Source organism: Zeus faber (genome assembly GCF_960531495.2).
Source record: "Zeus faber genome assembly, chromosome: 7".
Taxonomy (NCBI): domain Eukaryota; kingdom Metazoa; phylum Chordata; class Actinopteri; order Zeiformes; family Zeidae; genus Zeus; species Zeus faber.
This window is the reverse complement of record NC_137203.1, coordinates 31,744,744-31,766,334: the sequence shown is the minus strand read 5'-3', so window position 1 is coordinate 31,766,334 and position 21,591 is coordinate 31,744,744. Positions and strand designations below refer to the sequence as shown.

Below are 21,591 nucleotides of genomic sequence, written 5' to 3'. Positions count from 1 at the left end.
ATAGAATTAAATGCAATCGTTCTTTCTGAACCATGTCATCTGTAGCAGGTTTTGCTGTGGGGGACCCTTGCAAACTGCCGAAAGCCCAGTGATTTTGATCGCTGGTCTAAAAGCAAAGATTCTGGAGATTCTAACCCCCCCCCCAAAAAAAAGAAGTAAAAAGGTGACAGACAGGTACGCTACATTAGGCGCATGTTTGACGATTACCTCCCAGAATAGCCCGGGCGCGTGTTATTTAAATGGTTTTTTTGCATATGCATAACTTCAAAGGCGTCCCTGTTTTTGTATCACTGTTAAGTTTTTATCTTATATCTTATCAGGTCGGGCGACGTCAACAGGTGATCATTGTCGTATGGATGAGCACTCCGATCTCGCAACTCCCTGGAGGTTTCGAGATTAGCATGACAGTGTAGGCAGGGGGGTGCGTGGGTGGGGTGCTTTGGGCTTTGCAGGAATGTTGGCTCTGTCACCCCCAACCCCCGTACCACCAACACCCCCAAAGGCTTTAAAAAAAAAATATATATATATATATATATATATATATGTGCCTTCAACTTTATCAATGTTGCAAATGCATTAGAATGCGTAGGCGTGCTCATTCTACCTACGGTGGGATAAAGAAAGGAACATTTTGTAATTCTCCCTCCCCTCCTCCCTCTAGGTAGGGGAGCTAGTTTTCTTTTTTCAGGGGATGTTAGTTATATAAGGTTTTGAGATAAAGGGGGGAAGAATGTGGGAAGGAGAGAGAGGGGAGGTGGGTGGGTTGGGTTCACAGCGGAAAAGTACAACAGATTTCTCCATCCCCCGCTTGGTCTCTCTCTCTCTCTCTCTCTCTCTCTCTCTCTCTCTCTCTCTCTCGCTCTCTCTCTCTCTCTCTCTCTCTCTCTCCTCTCTCTCTCTCTCTCTCAGCTGGGCACAATTGTGATGGAAAGGCGAGACAAAACCTTGTGTGGGGGGGACAAACCCCTCTTCAACCGCCTTGTTGCTCTGTCATGCCTCGCAAAGGCTGCTCTTTATACCGTGCACCAGCCATTGTTTGGCTGGGGAGGGCCGGGGGGGCTTGACAAAGGGGCAGATTTGGCCAGGATATGTCTCTGTTTTAGATGTGATGTGATTGGGGAGAAGACACCGGCTACCAGGGGGTGCTGGAAAAAAATGTTAGATTTGGTAAAAACCAATAACCACTTTTTTTCTTGGGATTTTGTAGAAGGCCAGTTATGTATCATTTTATTCATTCGGTAACTTCGGTAAATTCGGTGGAATTGTGAGGGCTGACGTAAAACAAGTCAAGGCTCCCCCGATAACCTGTGTTGCGTTTCAGAAAATAATTTTGACTGTTGTGTTGGTGGTTTGACAGTGTTATCTGCGCACTAAGCTGGGACCACAGCACTAGGTATGCCCACCTGATTTTGGTTGTTGGGAAATTCAAAACTGAAAAGTTACTTTTCTGAAATAAATAAAAGTAAATACAAATTTTAACCCTTGAAGAACAAAGAACTAAAGAGCCTATTTCATGCTATGATTTTTTTTTTTAACTGATCTAGTCTTCCTTAAACATTGCAACATTACTCAATGCAATATGAGGTGTTCACAATTATGGCCATTTATCCCAGTTTGGATGACTTTTGGAGAAGAAAACATATGTAGATAAGAAAAATTAAGAAGTATTGTCTTTACTGACTATTACTGTCTTTACGTTGCACCATTGGCCGGAGATTAAAATGCTTACTTGCATTTACTGGTTTGCATTAACACTTTGGGATGAAACCCAGCCTGACCCCTGCAAAACAATGCAGTCTTTAATGGGCCCTGGGAGGGGGGTAGTGAAACAGGGCACTGGGAGGGAGTTCCAGCACCAATGCTAGAGAGGTAGTGAGTGGAGTTCAAGATGAAGCAAAAGGAATGGCTTTATAACTCTCCCACATGTGGCCTCGGTGAGGATTTATCACCCCGTCAGGAAAAACCCAGCGCAAATAGAATTAGTGCAACACATTATTAGCAACACAAAAGCTAATTTCCATTATTTATTTTTCCCAGTAGATTCTTGGATTTAGATTTTTTTCCTTTAGGAGAGTCAAAGCCATTGAACACAGAACAACAATCCAACAAATCTAATGACTATATCCATCCCGAGGCCTATTCGGTGAGTGGTCGGGAAAATTAAGGCTGGCGTGAGGGCTATGACCAAAACAACAAACTCCGAAAGAGGGAGGAGGAGGAGGTGAAGTCGATAGGATGTGTCGGCGTGAGATCAAGTCTGAGGAGGTGCGAAGCGCTGCCTGTTTATAATGGCGGCCATGCACTTGAAAGAGAGGGTGACAGATTCAGCAAATAAGTTCCCCCCGGCGGCGTGAGCAGAGGAAACTAATTGCCATTGTGTTTTTCACTTATGGAAGGAAGTTGGGGGCGTTTGACAAAGGGGTGGATGTTGGGGTTTATAACAAATTCACCTCTAAGGCGGGAGGGAGCCCTGGGGTAGCCGAACAAATGGCTGGCAGAGGTGGTGAGTGCCCGTACAGTGGCTTTATTTGATCCTAAATGAGGCAGACAATAACTTAATCACTTAAAAATGATTTTGACTGATAAATATAGAAAATGTAATATGAAACTTTATTTGAGTCAACGCTAATTTGATATCATCTTTAAATATCAAATGATTTTGGTTAATCGATATTTGGATCACATAAAAGTTTACGTCAATCAATTTAAATACCATTAAAATATTTTTGGGTTGTATAAAAAAACAGAATCTAAAATTGTACTTTAATGTGGTCATCTTAAATAACTTCAAAATATATATTTTTTAATTATTTTGACAAAAAATTCTATACATATGTAATATGAAACTTTATTTCAGTCAACATAGGCTAATTTAAACAATCGTTAAAGAATTGTAACATTATTTTGGGTAATAAGATATTTGCAGAGTCAGCATAGTTTCCACCTCCCCCCACTGGAATGTATCATCTGAAAAGTTCCATATTCTGAGGTCCAGGTGAATCATGAAGCTCAACTAGCCCCTCAAGTCAAACATGGCTGTGCTCAAAGGCAGCGTGGCCATTCTCTGTGGCTCTGTGTACCTTTGGCTTGTCGGGCTGCATTGTATGCGTTGAAAGCAGTGAGTGACAGCACACAGTTGAGTGCCAATAGAAGAAGAATTAACCATCCCCACCCAAGTCAAGTTTCATCACTTCATTACATAGAATAGAATATCTCTTTATTGTCATTGTACAAGTAGGATACAATGAATCTTTGTCCTCCCATCCTATACCCAGGAGCAGTGGGCAGCCATAGTTCAGCGCTCGGGGACCAACTCCAGCTCTTTTGCCAGTGCTTTGGTCAGGGGCACTGACAGGAGTGTTAACCCTAACATACATGTCCTTTGATTCTTACGTGAAATTTGGTGAAGAAAACCGACTTCAATAATCTTCAATACATTTTTTTTTAATAGGGCAATGGCGCTTTCTGTTCTTTAATGGAGCTCACCCCTATGCTCCACAGAGTTAATCACTGAAATAGTTAAAGCCTAATCCTCACCCAACCCTGGTACAGTGTTATAACACCCCCCCGCCAACAGAGTTCTGGGTTGGTGTGGTGGGAGTTGGGATAACTTAAAACTCATATCATTTAAATGGTAATCTCTCCCGAGCGGCTTTGGGAGTCCTCCATTCACCGGTCAGTTCTATCTGTTGAAAAGCTTTCATGCCATGCACCCCCACATCCACATCCACATCCCCATTCCACCGCCCACCCCACTAATTACCTTTAGTACGTGAACCCTGCAGCCCTACTATGAAAGCCCACTCTTTAGGAGTCTTAAGCCTGGTATATAGCCGTAGTGTCGTTTAGTGTGCGCGGCATGAATTACATCATTGCGGCGCTTGCGCAAGGGTGCGCACCTCCTAATTTTTGGAACTCTGCACCGTGTGCTTCAGGTAATTCAACATATACGAGCCCGAAGGAAGAGTTCCGCATTTTCAATCTGTACGATCCACCCATGCATCATCACAAAAAGTACCAGATGGTGTTGAATTCATGGAAGGAGATAGCACCATCGTCCAAAGATTTGGACCTTGTTTGTGCATGGCACCCCTTGAGTTTCAGGAAAATATCGCCACAGAATCTACACGACAACACGCAACTATATATGCTCGTGCCCTCTGGTAGTGCGCACGCCATGGGCCGCACAGCTCGCTTGCGCTGACTATAACAGAGCCTTTAGTAGTAAGCTTCGGAGGGTGGAATGGAACTTCTTTCACCTCGGTGCTCCTGATGAGGAGTTCCCGTTTCAGATAACAGGCTCAGGGGTTTATTTGCACTGGGTTTATTGTAAAAACAACAACAAAAAAAACAACAACACAACACTACTCTAACAGAAATGATGATTGTAGCCTGTCGACCATGGGAACTGCAGATTGTTTTTTAATCAAAAGGTGGTAAACAGAGACATCATTATCTGAAGTTATCTTAATGTCCGGGTTTCCTCTGACGTTCCTCTTAGGGCATATCAATTGCATTGTTCCTTCTGCTCAATAATTTCTTGAGTTGCTCAGTGGCTAAAGGTGGGACCACGACACCGTCTACTCGGCGGTCTGAACCAGTCGAGCAGGATTTTGGCCTGAAGTGTCATTTTGAAACCAAGTTTCTATACAGGTGGCGTGAATCGGTTCTTTAAAAGAGCAGTGTAACTATAGACTCTCTGTGTTTGTGTGGCTTTTTCACCCTCGCTGAATTCCATTGGCGGGTAGAGGTCCTGGCTGTTACGACATTACCCAAGTGTCTCACATTAATCAGATGTCTGGGTTAATCTCTTGGCTCAGTGGACACTGGTGTAGTGGTGCCTGGAGAAGTGGGTATACTCACCCAAACATTGGCCAGTAGTATTTGAAAACTGTCGCTTAACTTCTGCTGCTTGACTTCAGGGAGTAAGGATCATTTTGGAATTAACATTATCCACAGAAGAGCAATCAATCTATACTGGTCCACAGACTACAGGGCAAGACAACTACATAATTAGCCTCTGTTTATGTGAAGATAACTCTGTAGTGGATGTTTTTAAAAGGGAACGTGCTCGGACTGTGTGATGATTTGGCTATCGCAGGACACTCCTGAATGATGCATATCAGAGAAGAGGGTATACGCAATGCAGACTGAAAAAGAAGTAGGTATACTCCTTATACCTGCGTATACCCTGCACTACACCACTGGACACCATTAAACCAGCCTTCTGGACTGAGGCCTGTTGGATGGAAAAGCTCCAAACCTCCTCTACTACCTCAAAAGTCTGTTCACTAATACAGTAACAGCGTGACTGGCAGTCAAGCAGGGATCAAATTCTTTCCAGAAAGCCTGTTATACAGGAAGAACTTGGAGATTTGGTTCCTTGATATGTACCCTTGTGAAACAATTAGCATCTCTGCTACGAGGAAATAAGCCTTAAGGCTCCAGTCACACCGGAAATAGGCAGTTCAAGATTCCTGTTCTTGGGAATCAGTAAACTCCATTGTTTGCTAACAAGCTAGGTAGCTTGCTAGCCTGCCGATGCAATTCAAGGAAACATAATTACTGTTTTAACTTCAATTTTAATAATTACTATTATCATCTAATCCATACTGCGTCTCTCTTGTGTAGCAGTTTTTATTCTGACAGCAAAGAATCGCCTAAAATACAATCACGTGACACGGATAAAGTGAAGCCTCCTCCATTTTCCATTGTGGCTTCTTTTAGAGTTCAAACAGAGCTAAAGCCATTTTGCTATGGCTCAGCTCCACAAATTTCACAATCTCAACATTGACCAAAGTCGCACCGCACTCCAAGGCGTCGCCACAAGTGAATCCGCCTTGCATCAAAGTAAGTATAATTTGGTGTCATAATACTTTGCTTGGGGGAACGGGACCTCAGGTTGGTTTCCCACACCAGGTTTTCTTAAACTTGTTTTCATAAATCTTCAGTGAATCTCCAAGGCCACCCCGTCTTTCATGACTTCCATTGCCATTTTAGACTTTCCAGCAGATAAACTTGTGACGGGCAATTTCGTGCCGCAGACAAGCAGAGAGAAGGGGCCGTCCCCGGTTAAGCTGATATCATCATTAGGAAGAGAGGTGGAGGCACGTTGCATTATGTCCCCCTCCCCCCCAGGCCCTTTCATGTTTAGTTTGATCCCTGGGTGCCATCGGCCCCGCACGGGTCTAGATACAGATCAGCGCAGGACTGCATTCCGAACCGCAGCCCAGGCAGAGGGTCTCATTCACTGTCACCATGGCGCCGAACAAACCCATCTGCTCCCTGGGGTTTGATGCCGTGTCTGTCTGTGTGTGTGTGTGTGTGTGTGTGTGTGTGTGTGTGTGTGTGTGTGTGTGTGTGTGTGTGTGTGTGTGTGTGTGTGTGTGTGTGTGTGTGTGTGTGTGTGTGTGTGTGTGTGTGTGTGAGTTAACTTAATACTGCGGACAGAAGTAGAGTTTGTGCTGAAGCCTAAGTCTCCATTTTTTATTGAGTTTTTATGATATGGTCTAGTGGTATATGGAAGCGTGTGTGTAGAAAATGGGGCGCTTGAGTTTAAGAGGAAATTCTCAGCATCTCTGAGATTGCTGTCTTAACAGTTTGCTTAATCGCATGAGTACAGGGAATATTACATATTCAAGGTGGACAAAATTAATTCTCTCTCTATCCATTGCATGTCACCTCTGCTGCGCTCATTCCCTTCCCTTCTCTCATGGTCAACAGATGTTTCGCTGAAATCCACCGGCCCTGCGTCTCTCAGAACCCTTGAGCGCTGCGTCATTTTAACTTACCATTTTTGACCGTGCTTTGTTTAGGACATCCTGTTCCACACACATACAGACTTCCTGGCCGTGATCTCCTACCCTCCATCTGGGCCCTCAAATATCCCCCTGTCTTATGGTTCAAAATAGCCCCGCCCCTAATTATTTAAGTAAAAGAAAAACATTTGACAAGTTCAGCAAATAATAAAGACCTTCTTTTCGCAAGACAAAAGGCAATCCCAGTAATTGTTTGATTCGTCTCTAAACTACAACAATAGGACTAAGCATACACACTAGGGAGTAGATCTCTTAGAGCAATCCAATCTTTCCTTCTCAAGAGGAAAGACGAAACCGTAAACGACCCGCTCGTGTCATTTTAGCCCGTTCCTTTCTCCCACCGGGGGGGCTGCTAAATTAAACATACAAGAGAGTTTTGCTCTCCCTGTTCTCCGATCCCTGAACGGCCGCTCCCTAGGGCCCCACCCGTTAACACCCTACACTGTTATTCAAAGCAAAGTTTGACAGGCCATCAAATTTTAAAAAACAAATTGTAAATGAAACTGCCCTGACTCTAAATGTTCATTCATTCCATTCCAACATCTATTTATTACAGTGTAAGACAAAAATAATGTGGGGATTTGGTTGTCTTTGTGAATGTGAATGCAGCCATTCCAGTTTTATTGGAGTTAAATTCTGTGTACATTTCACATGTGTACTGTAAATAAATGACGTCCCGCCAACAGTGTTTCATTTTTTCTTTTCATCAAACTTGACAGAATATAAGTTAAAAAAGATAGTTAAGAGCTTAAGTATACTTTGGATTAACCGGAGCTGGTTAGCACATAAGCCGCTACCAACCCCCGCGATCTCAATTAACACCAGCGCCCTCGGCGAGGGGCAAGATGGGAAATCTGTCAAAAAATAATAAAGGATTTTGACGAAAAGTGACGGGGGAAAATGTGGGCGCAATAATTATATAATTCTCCTCATCCTCTTCCCCCTCCTCCTCCTCCCCACCCAGCAGATGATCCAGCTGACCAGCGAACCTGCCTTATCTGTGGGGACCGCGCCACAGGCCTGCACTATGGAATCATCTCCTGCGAGGGCTGCAAGGGCTTCTTCAAGCGCAGCATCTGCAACAAGCGTGTATACCGCTGCAGCCGCGACAAGAACTGCGAGATGTCCCGCAAGCAGCGCAACCGCTGCCAGTACTGCCGCCTGCTTAAGTGTCTGCAAATGGGCATGAACCGCAAAGGTACGTAGAAAAATAAATAAATAATAAGACACCTGTGCGGCCATGTCAATCGAGGCCTGAAGTGAAGGCTTGAGATAGTTGTCACTGAAATCAATCACGCTGTTCCTGGAATGGCTGTGCAGCAGTTACTCAGAATGGTCACTCGCGAATTTATGTTTGAATTCAGTGGGTAAACTAAACTAATCAAGCACAAAATGTATGTAGCTTTCTTTTAGTCTAATCTCTCTCTCTCTGTCATCTCCACATTCTGTGCTGAAGCTACATAATTACATCATTATCTCAAATCTGTCACTGCTCTGAATCTCATGGTGGCCCTGAGAGCACAACACACTGCAACTGAAGAAAACACATGCAGATAGACAAAACACAAGCAAATTAATAAAATGTCTTCACCCACACATACAGAGCATTTAGAAAACACACTGCAAATCCAGACGTGTTGAAGGGACTGCATACCAAAATGCTTTGCAAATTCAAAAAAACAGAACCGCATTGTGCAAAAGCCACAACAACAGAAATGAAACTGCATCTCCCGGCTCAATGATAATGTTGTGTCGTTCGCGAACGATTCAAACCTTTTGGGTGAAGGAATAGAACTGAATCACTTCCTGAAACAATGCGTTTATCAGTTCGTTCAGTTGTGCTCTGTCAGTTGCGAGATTCTGAATCACGTTTGTTCACACTCACTCCCTCACTCAGTGAGTGAGTGTATCCCTGCGAACGAATCAGTGATTCAGTGAATCATTGATTGGTTCACAGGGATACACTCACAAGTGAGTGAATATCCCTTTTCACCCAAAAGATTCCCAAGAACACTATCACGGAGCCGTTTTCTCAGGAAAATCGCACTTAAATGGCTTAAATAAAAACCGTGAATCTATATGAAAGTTGTTTATTTCTATTTATTAATTGCATGGAGGAGGCAGATGGAGGATTTGGACACTGTGGTCTCGTGTGGTGCGATTGGTCTATGATAGTTGCAGCTGAAGGTTATTATTTGTATAAATTCTTATATATAATTACAGACACAAACTAATTTTGTTCAATATATTTTATTGCAGATAAATCAATGCATCAGTTGTGGCTCACTTTCGTAATGTTGTGGCTTATGCATTTGTGTTTTCGTTAATGCGATTGTGTTTTTTGAATTTGCAAATCGTTTTGGTACGCATTCCATATGACACTTCTTTGCAGCGCTTTTTCTAAATGCTGCGCATGTGTTGTCAAATTGGTGAAGATGGTTTCTGAATTTGCTTGTGTTTTGCTATTTGCATGTATTTTGTCAAGTTGCAGTGCATTGAGATCTCAGGGCCACTGTAGAATCTCGAGTACCCTCGCTAAATAATTACTCACTCCCAGAGCACAGACAAGAAAAAAACAAGCAAAATGAAAACCTCTCTTCGGTAGGCTACAGAGCATCTGAATCCTCCCTCCTAGATCTAGTCTGACCTCTAGTGGTGGACTCATGCAAGTGGTCTTTCTGTGTCCTGTCTTATTATGGGATCGTTTTTGGCCACTAGGTCGAGCTCTAACATGAGGTAAGCCGACCACGTTTTCCTTTGGTATACCTTATGTGGAAAATATATATTTACAATTAATTCATTTAAAATGTCAATTGAATGTCTTGTTTTCTGTTTTTTTTTGTAGCAATCAGAGAAGATGGGATGCCAGGAGGAAGGAACAAAAGCATTGGGCCTGTTCAGGTAGTCGTCAAATGTTGTTTTTGACATTCATTGACCCCAGTATGAAAGTCTTGCATGTAATGAATGTCCAAGCAAGCAGCAGGCAGTTTTATAGACAAGACTAAAACGTAGATCATATAAAACTCCCAAAGTGATTCAATTCCCGAGTGACATGGTGTCCATGCCCACGTATCTGAAGACATATGGACCAATCGGGGCGGGGCATTGTGACGGCTGAAATAGCAGAGGAGCAGAAACAGGAAACCGGGCGACCCCCAGGGGCCAGTTACCTGAGGATCCAGGCACGCGGGCCCCTCGAAAGTACATGAAGCGATTTAGAAAGTATCCCCTTCCTTCTGAGTGGAAGAAAGACACAGTTGGGGTTTTTTTATATACCCCAGGCCTTTTGATTAGTTTTCACCAACACAAGTTTAATATGACTTCATGACACAAACACTTTCTCATCATTCATCCCTCTCTCTTTATCTTTCTTTGTCTCCCCTCTTTCCTCACCCCGCTCCCCCTGTGTACAGATCACGGAGGAAGAGATCGAGAGGATCATGTCCGGCCAGGAGTTCAAGGAGGATGCTCCGGAACACACCTGGGGCAACAACGGAGACAGTGACCACAGCTCCCCCAGCAACGGCGTCTCCGAGGGCAACCAGCCCTCGCCCGCCTCCACTCTCTCGTCCAAGTGAGTCCCCCACCCACACCCCCATCACCACCCTCACTATTCAGACGCAGTGCCAGTGAGATAATGAGGTGACCGTGACAGCCTACTACGCCCCCATCTAACCCATACATAGTTTTGGTATTCATAATCCCTCCAGAGAGAGAGAGAGAGAGAGAGAGAGAGAGAGAGAGAGAGAGAGAGAGAGAGAGAGAGAGAGAGAGAGAGAGAGAGAGAGAGAGAGAGAAAGAGAGAGTTTTGTTTGGGAGAGAGATTTTTTGGAGGGGGTGTCAGATGGAGGTGGGGGGTTGTGAGGATGAGCAAGATCTGAGATGAGGGAGGGGTCCGTGCAAAGGGGGCAAAATCTGAAGGGATCGATAATGTGTGTTATGATATAAAATGGCCTCTGAGATTGTTTCGTGATGAAATATATACTAGAACCCTGCATACTGTAATCCGAGAGAGAGAGAGAATGCCTGTCCAGTATATGCACAGCTGCTTGGCAATAGTGAAAAGAAAAATTAAAAGGGAGGTGCGAGTGTTGTCTCGTCTGCTCAGCCGTCAAGGCCGAATGTTGTCTATGAGGGTACGAGCACGGCGGCTTTTATTTTAGTCTCGCTTGCGCATTAACAGCATCTTCGCTTATCATGCGATGGCTCCGCCCCGAGAGCTGATTGCAACGGTGTTTCTGAAGAAGGTCTATTTATTATTATTTTTTTTTTATCAAATAAAATCTCAAACGGAAAAATGCACGAAGAATGACACAGCGTATGTCTCTGGCACGCAGCGAATGTCAACCATCCATATGTTTACAGCTTGTACGGCTCAACCAACTTTTAACTTTACTTTGTTTTGCTCATCAAATCTTTTTGGTAAATATCTTCAAGATTCAAGATTCAAGAGGTTTATTCGTCACATACATATACATACTTTCATACATATATGCAGTGAAATGTAATGATCTTGATCTTGCATATACTTTTGGTTTACCTACTGTCGCCCTCATCATATCTGTATTCCTTTTCTATTAGACTAATCTAATAGAAATCAACTATGAAATCAACTATGAAACCTGAGACTGAGATGAGTCTTTTCAAAATCTTTGTGTCCTCTGTCCGACCTTTGACCCCACCCCCACCCAGTCGCTCGGTGGAGATAAACGGCTACACAGCAGCCCTCCGGGACCAGTACATCAACACTTCCATGTCCACACACTACCAGCTCCTGCCACACCTCTTCAGCTACGCCGCCCAGTCCGGCCTGCTGGCTCCCCAGCCCCGGAGCCTCTACCCGCAGTCGCACCCCCTGGTGCTGCAGCTGGTGGCGGCTGAGGACCTGGCGCCCCTGGCCACGCCCATGCTGATCGAAGACGGGTAAGTCCCGTGTGTTTGCTTGTTTTAGTCTCCTGCAACAACCTAATGCCAATGCTACCAATAATGATGAGAATTTTTTAAATAAAAATGTTCAAATATTAGGCCTTAGACTCGACATCCTGATTTTATAAAACCCGAAGCCAGATGAAACCAACTCACTTCATCTTGATAGAAATCCAAGGAAAATCCTCTTGCTTAGCTGTGGATGGAAAAAAGTAACAGTTCGATTTCTTCTTCAATACCTGATGACTTACGTTGCTATCTGACCTAAAGGAAACCTTTATCATAACAGTTTGAGTCGTCTAGCAGATGAGCTATTTTGTTTCTCTCTACTACCTATCTCTAACCTGTACCCCGTTAAATAGTATTTACCTTTATATTTACTTGCACTAATATAAGTTATATTTTTTTATTGTGAGGGCATAGACAATGGGCAAATTTGCAAAACCATAAGCTGTAGTATAACCACCAAGACTTCTATATAAAAATAACCAGCGACGTTTATTATGACTGTCCCTAAACTATGTGTTGCCATGTGTTTAGGGACCGTCACAAAATGCACTGCTGCTCCATAGAGAGCTGTCATTTCTCCTGTTTTGTGGAGACTTTGGAATAATATTACAATACTGTCAAATCTTTCTTGTTTATTTTTTTGCTTTATTTTTTTGTTTTTTGTGAATTTGTATGTTTACATATATTGTTTATCAGTAGGCTATTGTCATAGCTAATTTTTGATATTGTTCAATTGTTTATCTTTGGTTTATTGTCAGCTTTATTTTTATTGTTAATTTTGCATTCACAATTTTTCCATCTTCAAGTTAATCCTTAGCTTTATTGTATATTGCAATTTTTTCAGGTAATCTTTAGGTTTATTGCATACTGCATATTGTATCCTTACTTCTTTATTGTTGCTGCCTATTTTGACATTGCAATTTCCCTCAGGGGATGAATATCTATACCTATATCCCTCTATTAATGTGTGTCATAAAAAGTGAGTCGCGCCTTGTGTAGTAGTGTTGTTTCACCAACATGCATCCACCCTGCAGTTACAAGGTGACACAGGTGGAGTTGTTCGCCCTGCTGTGCCGGCTGGCCGACGAGCTGCTGTTCCGCCAGATCTCGTGGATCAAGAAGCTGCCATTCTTCTGCGAGCTCTCCATCGAGGACTACACGTGCCTGCTGAGCTCCACCTGGCAGGAGCTCATCCTCCTCTCCTGCCTCACTATCTACAGCGCACAGATCTTCGGAGACCTGGCCGATGTCACCGCCAAGTACACTCCCTCCGACGACGAACTGCACGGGTGAGAGAGACGGGGTGGAAATGAGTTTATAAGTTATTAAAAGTAGAGGGTTTTTTTTCTTCTAAATATTGCTTAAATTTCTCTACTTCATCAAATCCATAAAGCTAACTAATAATCTTATAAACACTATTCGACCAGTCTATTTATCAACAAAAGGTTAAATAAAACAAAAAAAAGATCTATTTTATATTTTCTCGACTTGCTTAAATGAAATGTTACATTTTTTGCAGGGGAGATTTTAGACAGAAGGTTTTCTGGCATACTAATGTATTTAAAACTTGTTGCCATTAGCTGCAGTTGCGAGAGAAAACCCCACACATTTTTTTTGCCGAGGTCTAGCCTTTAGCCGTAGCCTAGGGGCCCCCACCACTATTAGTGAGTTGAAAATATTTATTTGTAAAGAAATGTTAAACGAAAGACCCCCTGCAATTATTTATTATTCCTGTTGTTCCTGTTGAGTCTATAATGAGTGTGTTGACAGCTTGTTCTAACACTGTTTTTATATGTATATATATACATACACACACACACACACACACACACACACACACACACACACACACAAACACTCACACACACACATACACCCATCAGCCACACCATTAAAACCACTGACAGGTGAAGTGAGTAACATTGATCATCTCGCTACAATGGCACCTGTCAAGGGGTGAGATATATCAGGCAGCAAGTGAACAGTCAGTTCTTGAAGTTGATGTGTTGGAAGCAGGAAAAATGGGCAAGCGTAAGGATCTGAGTGACTTTGACAAGGGCCAAATTGGGATGTCTTGACATCTGGGTCAGAGCATTTGTTGGGTGTTCCCAGTATGCAGTGGTCGGTACCTACCTGGCCCAAGGAAGGACAAGCGCTGAACTGGCGATAGGGTCATGGGTGCCCAAGGCTCATTGATGCGCGTGAGGAGCGAAGGCTAGCCCGTCTGGTCCGATCACACAGAAGATCTACTGTAGCAAAAATTGCTGAAAAGGTTTATGCTTGAAAGAAAGGTGTCAGAACAGACAGTGCATCGCAGCTTGCTCCGTATGGGGCTGCGTAGACGCAGACCTGTCCACTGCCTAAAGCGTCCTGGACCATGGAGAAATGGAAGAAGGTGGCCTGGTTTGATGAATCACGTTTTCCTTTACATTGCATGTGTACATCATTTATTTGGGGAAGAAATGGCACCAGGATGCACTATTGAAAGAAGGCAAGCCAGCGGAGGGAGTGTCGACGGGCGACGTTCTGCTGGGAAACATTAGGCCCTGGCATTCATGTGGATGTTACTTTGCCACGTAGCACATCCATAAACATTGTTGCAGACGAAGTACACCCTTTCATGGCAATGGTATTCCCTGATGACAGTGGCCTATTTTAGCTGGATAAGGTAGTGGATCGATATTGTGTGTTATGGTATAAAATGGCCTCTGAGATTGTTACGTTATGAAATATATACTAGAACCCTGCATACTGGAACCCGAGAGAGATAGAGAGGGCTCCAGACAGCAACATCTCCTGTGAAGCAAATTCCGTTCCCCTCTGTGATTTCAATATCTCCGTAAGGGGGCTTTTATTATTTATACCTTGAGCTATTGTTGTTGGACAGGGTCCAAATGAGTTGGTCCGTGGCAGGGGAGGGCCGCTCAGGACAGGGCACCATCTAGCACCGTCTCGCCAGTGAAATACACGTCTGTCCCACTGTGGAACGAACACCACAGACGATGTTCGCTCCTCAGCGTAAATCAAACACCACAATTATATGACCCGGTGACACGTATTCTTCTAAATATCTGCGAGATTTACAGGTTTGGTTTTGCGATCCCCCGGTCAATTTGACTGCAGTTTACGAGGCAATTTGGGGAGCGAGCGTGTGATTTACTGACACCGGTGAACTCTCTCTGCTTAGCTGCGCAACTTGAGATAAAAGATGATTCTGAGTTCTCCCCAAAAAAGGCAAGAGTGATTAAAAGATCAGTCATCCGACAACTGGTTACAGGAACGCTTCTGGACAGCGAAATGAATGTTACATTAAAGACATAGCAGGCCTCGATTGTTTTGTTTTTTACCTGCTGGTCGCTGGGTTTATTCTCTCCTGTCGAAATCTGACCAAACTACCGTCGTATTTCCTCTAGTTTGACACGTCTCTGTCCCTTTCGCAGGTTCAGCGAGGATGGGATGGAGGTGATGGAGAGGCTGATATATCTGTTTCGCAAGTTCCATCAGTTGAAGGTCAGCAATGAGGAGTACGCCTGCATGAAAGCCATCAACTTCCTCAACCAAGGTAACAGCAGCATTTTGCGCACAACCTTTGCAGAGACAGCAGTCTGTGTTTCAATGTGTCAAATTTCTGTATTTTACTCGGGTAGTTCAATGATAAAACTCACCTCGGTAAAAACTGATTGTCGGTAGAGTCCTACATTTGACCAATTGATAATTTAGTATGAGTATCAACTTGGCGGCACTACTCTGACCTTAAAGGGTTGCTGTTTTTTAACACAAGCCCATTAAAATGTTGGTTCCCATCATTTTTTAACTGAAGCACAACCTCGCTGAATGCGTTACTATCAAGAAATTTACCACCCTGCTGCAGCTTCACACTGTCAGAATCAGAATCTGCTTTATTCACCAAGCCAAGTATGTTCACATACATACAAGGAATTTGACTAGACATAAACATTTAACCACTATATACATATATAGATGTATATAAAAGTGTATGTGTATCTATATCTATATCTATATCTATCTATATATATACACCACTCACAAAAAGTTAGGGATATTTGGCTTTCAGGTGAAATTTATGGAAAATGTAAAAAGTTCACGCTACAGTGATATTATATCGTGAAAGTAGAGCATTTAAGTGGAAGCATGCAATGGTGATTTCCTCATCTCAAACAATTAATTGAAACAAAAGCCAACAACAGTGGTGGGTTTACCACAACAAAAAATGTCAATGTCTCAATAACTTGTCATGTGCCCTTGAGCATCAATTACAGCTTGACAACCACGTCTCATGCTGTTCACAAGTCGACTTATTGTTTGCCGAGGCATGGCACCCCACTCTTCTTGAAGGGTGGCCCTCAGGTCATTGAGGTTCTGGGGTACAGAGTTACGAGCCTCTACACGGCGACTCAGCTGATCCCATAGGTTTTCTATGGGATTCAGGTCTGGAGAAAGTGCAGGCCACTCCATTTGAGGTACCCCAGTCTCCAGCAGCCGTTCCCTAATGATGCGACCTCCATGAGCTGGAGCATTGTCATCCATGAAGATGAAATTAGGCCTGTGTTGTTCATGCAGGGGCACAATGACTGGATTAATGATGTTATTCAGGTAGTATGGGCTTGGCACTGTACCATTCACAAAGTGTAGGGCAGTTCTGTATTGACTAGAAACACCTGCCCACACTGTAACACCACCACCACCAAAGGCTCATCTGGTGACAACAGTGGCTGATGCATAGCGCTCTCCTTGATGTCTCCAACATCGTTGGCGGCCATCATTTCTGCTCAATGTGAATCGGCTTTCATCAGAGAATAGCACTAAGGCCCACTGGTCCCTCATCCAGCGTAAATGCTCCCTGGCCTGTGCAAGATGATGATGCCTGTGCCTGGTGGTGTGGTCAGGTACCCTTGCAGGTCATCTAGCATGCAGACCACGCTGATGTCAACGGTCTAGAATGGTCTGACATGACACTTGGGTACCTCTCTCTCTCCCTTAAATGTGCCTGGAGTTGAGTGGCATTCATCATCTGGTTCCGCAGGGCACTGTTCACAATGAAGCGCTCATCAGTGTGGGATGTGGCCAAAGGACGTCCACTTCTATGCCTTTCTGTGACTCTTCTAGTCTCTCTGTATCTCTGTTGCAAGCTGCTGATGACACTCTGTGACACTCTAAGCTCAGTGGCCACTTCCCTCTGAGAACATCCTGTTTGAAGCCTCGCAATGGCGAGGTACTGTTGCTCAGTAGGTGTCGTCTTGGTCTCATGATGTCAGAATGTGAACAGCATGATGAAGAGGACTGTTTAAATACCAATTTGAATTGAACCAGGAAATGTATTGGTCGATTCATGGATCAAACACCTGTTGTGAATTTTGCCGTTCAGCTCCTTGTTAGAGAACAGCAAGTTGTGCAAAAAGTACTGAAACATTGAACAGTTGGACATGTGCATTCAAAAGTTGAGAGGTCAAATTAAGTTCACCTGTAAAGGTCATAGTGCATTTTAGGTTCATCCTGAAATTTCACCCGAAAGCCGAATGTCCATAACTTTTTGTGAGTAGTATATATATATGTGGCAGTTCTACCTGCCACACGCCACCAAGTGGTGTTTTCAGGGCCCTCCAGCACAGAGACACAAAAGATGATGGGTTGTAGACACCAGTTTATTGTAGAGAGCAGGCTCGGTGGAATTAGCCAGGAGCAGATGGAACATGTCATGACAGGGCTCCTATCCTGAGTGAGTGTGGGGATGGCGGTTTTACCAGTTGCCCGTTAGACCAACCAACGAGCGACAGGTTTGCAGCCACTCTGACCCAATCACCTAGATCTAGTTCAGGTGTGGCTGCTCAACCAGACCATGCCCATATATATATATATATATATATATATATATAAACAGAGTTCAAACTATTTGATGACGAGTGTATCTTTGGATATCACATTTTATTTCCAACTTTTTACATTTGCGGTAGTATATACAAAGCACAATGTTGGCCACAGCAGTTTGCCAGTGGGAGGATGTGAGGATGTAGCCAAAAACGCATGTGAAAGTGCAAAATAGTCAATAAATCACTGAAAAATAATAAAATGAACAGTTTGCAACAATTTTTATCTTTTTCCATTGACATACCAAGACTGTCGGGCATAATTTTGGGCTAAAATTAGATAATTTAACATGGTTTATAAGGCTTAAAAGTTTGCCCCATTGGAATGCATTTAAGTGCAGTGAGAGCAAACAGCAGAGTGGTAATTCTTAAACGGTTGTATATGATGGGGACCAACATTTTAAGACCTGAGTTTAATAAAATTCAAATAATGAGCCTGCCCTATAAAGACTTACTTTACTTTAGTTGGGAAGAGGACACATTTTCCAATCATTATCCGTACCCATTTATGCCTATAACGATGTCGAACCCAATACCAACTGTGAAATCGCCCAAGGGAAAAATTGGCCCATTCAAATATAGTTTCATGGGATTTTATCTTTACAACCTTTTCCACCCCAGATATCCGAGGCCTGACAAATGTGTCCCAACTCGAGCAGCTAAACAAACGCTACTGGTACGTGTGCCAGGACTACACAGAGTACAAGTATCCGCACCAGCCAAAACGCTTTCCCGAGATCATGATGTGTCTCCCTGAGATCCGCTGCATCGCAGGTGAGAAGACGTCGCCTTTTGAAACACACACTGGGACTAGCCTTTTCTCATCCCATATCCCATGTTATATACTCGTGTTTTTTTATGTTTATGTCAACCATCAACATAAAACTTATCCAGTACATTTTCTCACTCACTCAACCACTCTAGAGATGGGAGGTTCGACTGTTTCTACTGACTCGAGTTTGTATGAGTCACGCACTAATGAGAGTCTGGTTTTTGAGTCGCCAATTTAGTCTCCCAGAGTTTAGGGAATCCCCTACTGGCCCCAGCACCCATAGAGCATGCGCACCAGAGACTTCCACCGGCTGAGCCGGCTAACTTCCGGTTTAGTGCCCCACTAACTTAAATGGGATACAATTATTTAATGGTGATATTGGCCTCCACAATTAATTCAGTAACAGGTAAATAACCCATCCCCACACACACACGGCAGAGCCTCTGTCCGTGTGTGTGGGGATGGGTTATTCACCTGTTACTCGTTGTTTGCTCTGATGAGCAATAGACCCAAGACAGGTGTTGCTGCTTAAACCGCACCACCCCCACACAATACACTTTTTCATTTCATTTCATTTCATTTCATTTTTGTTTTGTTCATTTAGGATAAAGTAAATACATCTTAAATATTAAAGACACACTGTTTTTATTTGTTTCATTCATCAGAAACTGGAAACGGCCATGCGCAGGGCTCTACAATTGCCTGTTTAACAAATTATCCATCTTAAAAATATATAAAACTTAAAATTACTGTCCCACAGTAGTTATTTTCATTTAAAGTGTTTAATGAAAATGTCAAATTGTAAGGAAATCCTTGGGGGTGCTGGCGCGCGGAAGAGGATTAAGCGTTTTTTTTTCTTGCAAAAAACTTGCAGATGTAATTAAGTGACCTTCTTGTTTGCGATAAATTATTTTTATTCTGTGCCATGTGGTGCATTTTTTTTAAAATAAAATGTAATTTATATATAGTATTAAGACTGGGCACGGTTTACACGGTTTGACCAAGGCAAGGCAAGTTTATTTGTATAGCACATTTCAACCACTATGTAAAATTAGCTTCAAAGTCTGGCACTGTTCCTGGAGGCTTGCTCAGAAGAAGCACTCAACCAAACAGAGCTACTCTCACTCACAATCTCACGAGTCAGAGCTGCTCAACTCGAATTGACAGCCGAGTATCAAGTCAACCAGTCACTCACTCGTACCACCTGAACCAACGAGTTCCACCCACTCCCAGTCCCCACTGACTCACACAATTACGCCACCAATTTTCTACAGGGAAATGATCCATATCATTGTGATAAAAGACTGAAAAACCAAGAGTTCTCAAAGGCAAAACGTTTTAATTTGAATTGAACTGAAATTTTATGATTGATCAATCAGAATCGAGTTGAGTCGTAGTCAACTACTAAAAAGGGACAAATAAAAATTCATGGAGGGTTACTGATTGTCACTGTGGCACGGAACTTGTGGGTGATCCAACGCAGCCGAGTCAGACCTTCAGGGCAGGGAGTGGGCTCTGGGGTGGGAGAGCGAGTACTGAGTTACTGATTCCCGAGAACCCGAACCCGACCGGGTTGCACGAATCACTCACTCACTCAGACCCTGAGTCCGTCCTTGACTCCAGCTCCGGGCGGGCTGGGAGATCAAGTGAGTGAGTGCTTCGTGCAGCTCATGTCAGACCAATCAGCTCAGGCCAGGGGGCGGGCTCCAGGCTGGTCGAGCTAGTACTGAGTTGAAACAAGCACCAAAGTGGTTTCTTTTCTCACATGGCTAGGTCAATACAGTATTTAACTTGATACATTTCCACAAATACAGTTAACACAAGAGTTGCACAATAGTGTGACACGTTGTCTAGCTAGTAGCAGGTCGGAGGGGTGAGTCAGTGAACGAGTTAGTGGAGACGAGGACTTGTCACTCTCGAGTCAGTAAAAAAAGTAGTTTGTTTCCAACAATTTGTTCATGACTCTCACATCACTCACTAACTCACTCACAGAACTTAACAATAACCATGCAATACATTGATAGACCACTATTATAACACTGTATACTCTGTAACAGCTTAGTAAGTACATAGTAGTATAGTATAGTATATAGTAATCATTTATAATAATAGCCTATATGCCTATACCAATAATTGATCCTGTGCAAAAATATATTTATAAAAATATATATATATTCTGTATATTTTATATATTTAACTATTTCTGTTATGTATTGTGGCTATTTCTGTTTCTGTTTTTTTATTTTCATGGTAATTTTCAGATTTTACTCACAGTATGATCTATAGACGTATACAAGTGATCATTCTTGCGCCTCGCGTTCCGCCTCCAGGGAAGCTGGTGAACGTCCCACTGGAGCAGCTCCCCCTGTTGTTCAAAGCAGTCTTGCACTCCTGCAAATCCAGCCTGAACAGCTACAGGACCAGCCCTCCATCCTGCGTCACCACGGGACCCTCGCCTGGAAACTAGAACCCCACCCCCATCCCCCGTCCCCTCAGTTGGGGACAGGGAAGGGGTCCCATCTACCTGTGAATGTGACAAGCAGCTATTTTTTGTTTTGTTTTTATTCTTCTTTTCTTTTCTATATTTATTACACGACAGAGCTGAATGTATGCTGATTTACACTGCACGTGCTTCTGTGGAAACACAAATGCACACGGACGCGTTGGTCTGCGTTGGGAGTTTACAATGAGTGCGTATACCAATTTGCTCAATGTGTCGGTGTTGCCACTGTTAGTGCTAGACCTTAAGATGAATTTTTAATTTTATTCAAACGTGTTTGTGTGTGTGTGTGTGTGTGTGTGTGTGTGTGTGGGGGGGGGGGGGGGTTGTGGACACATGCAAATGAGTGTTTTTTGAGACTACCTCAGGAAGATGTTCTTTGTGACTTTCGGGTGACTTTTCCGCGCCGTTTGAATAGAAGAACTTACCTAGTCGAAAAGAAATATTGTAAAATAAAAAAAAGTAATCGCTAAGTGGATGCTGTCGGCAACCTCAATCAGAGACTGAATGTCCAAAGGAGCTGCGTAAACCAAAGATAAATCAACAATCTGCGTAGAACGTCAGACATCCAGCTCAGCGATCTTTTCAGTTTCTTTTACTTTTTTTTTTTAACATTCCACTAGCGAGGTGCCCGTCAGTAGATGGGATGGTGGGATCTCCGTCGTTTGAAAAAAAAATGAA

The 21,591-nt window shown here is 43.3% G+C and overlaps 1 protein-coding gene across 1 annotated transcript in view; it reads left to right on the top strand.

Annotated features, from left to right (window-relative positions):
* Nucleotides 1–20,877, top strand: part of nr6a1a (nuclear receptor subfamily 6, group A, member 1a) — a gene marked incomplete at both ends in the record, with an annotated part of 105,941 nt that extends 85,064 nt beyond the window's left edge. Inside the window, 8 exons of the mRNA XM_080003909.1 lie at nucleotides 7,786–8,016; nucleotides 9,664–9,719; nucleotides 10,232–10,392; nucleotides 11,511–11,741; nucleotides 12,788–13,042; nucleotides 15,194–15,315; nucleotides 18,260–18,412; nucleotides 20,741–20,877. Of these exons, the coding sequence (XP_079860035.1) occupies nucleotides 7,786–8,016; nucleotides 9,664–9,719; nucleotides 10,232–10,392; nucleotides 11,511–11,741; nucleotides 12,788–13,042; nucleotides 15,194–15,315; nucleotides 18,260–18,412; nucleotides 20,741–20,877 (1,346 nt within the window). The remainder of the gene's footprint in view (nucleotides 1–7,785; nucleotides 8,017–9,663; nucleotides 9,720–10,231; nucleotides 10,393–11,510; nucleotides 11,742–12,787; nucleotides 13,043–15,193; nucleotides 15,316–18,259; nucleotides 18,413–20,740) is intronic.
* Nucleotides 20,878–21,591: the final 714 nt, after the last annotated feature.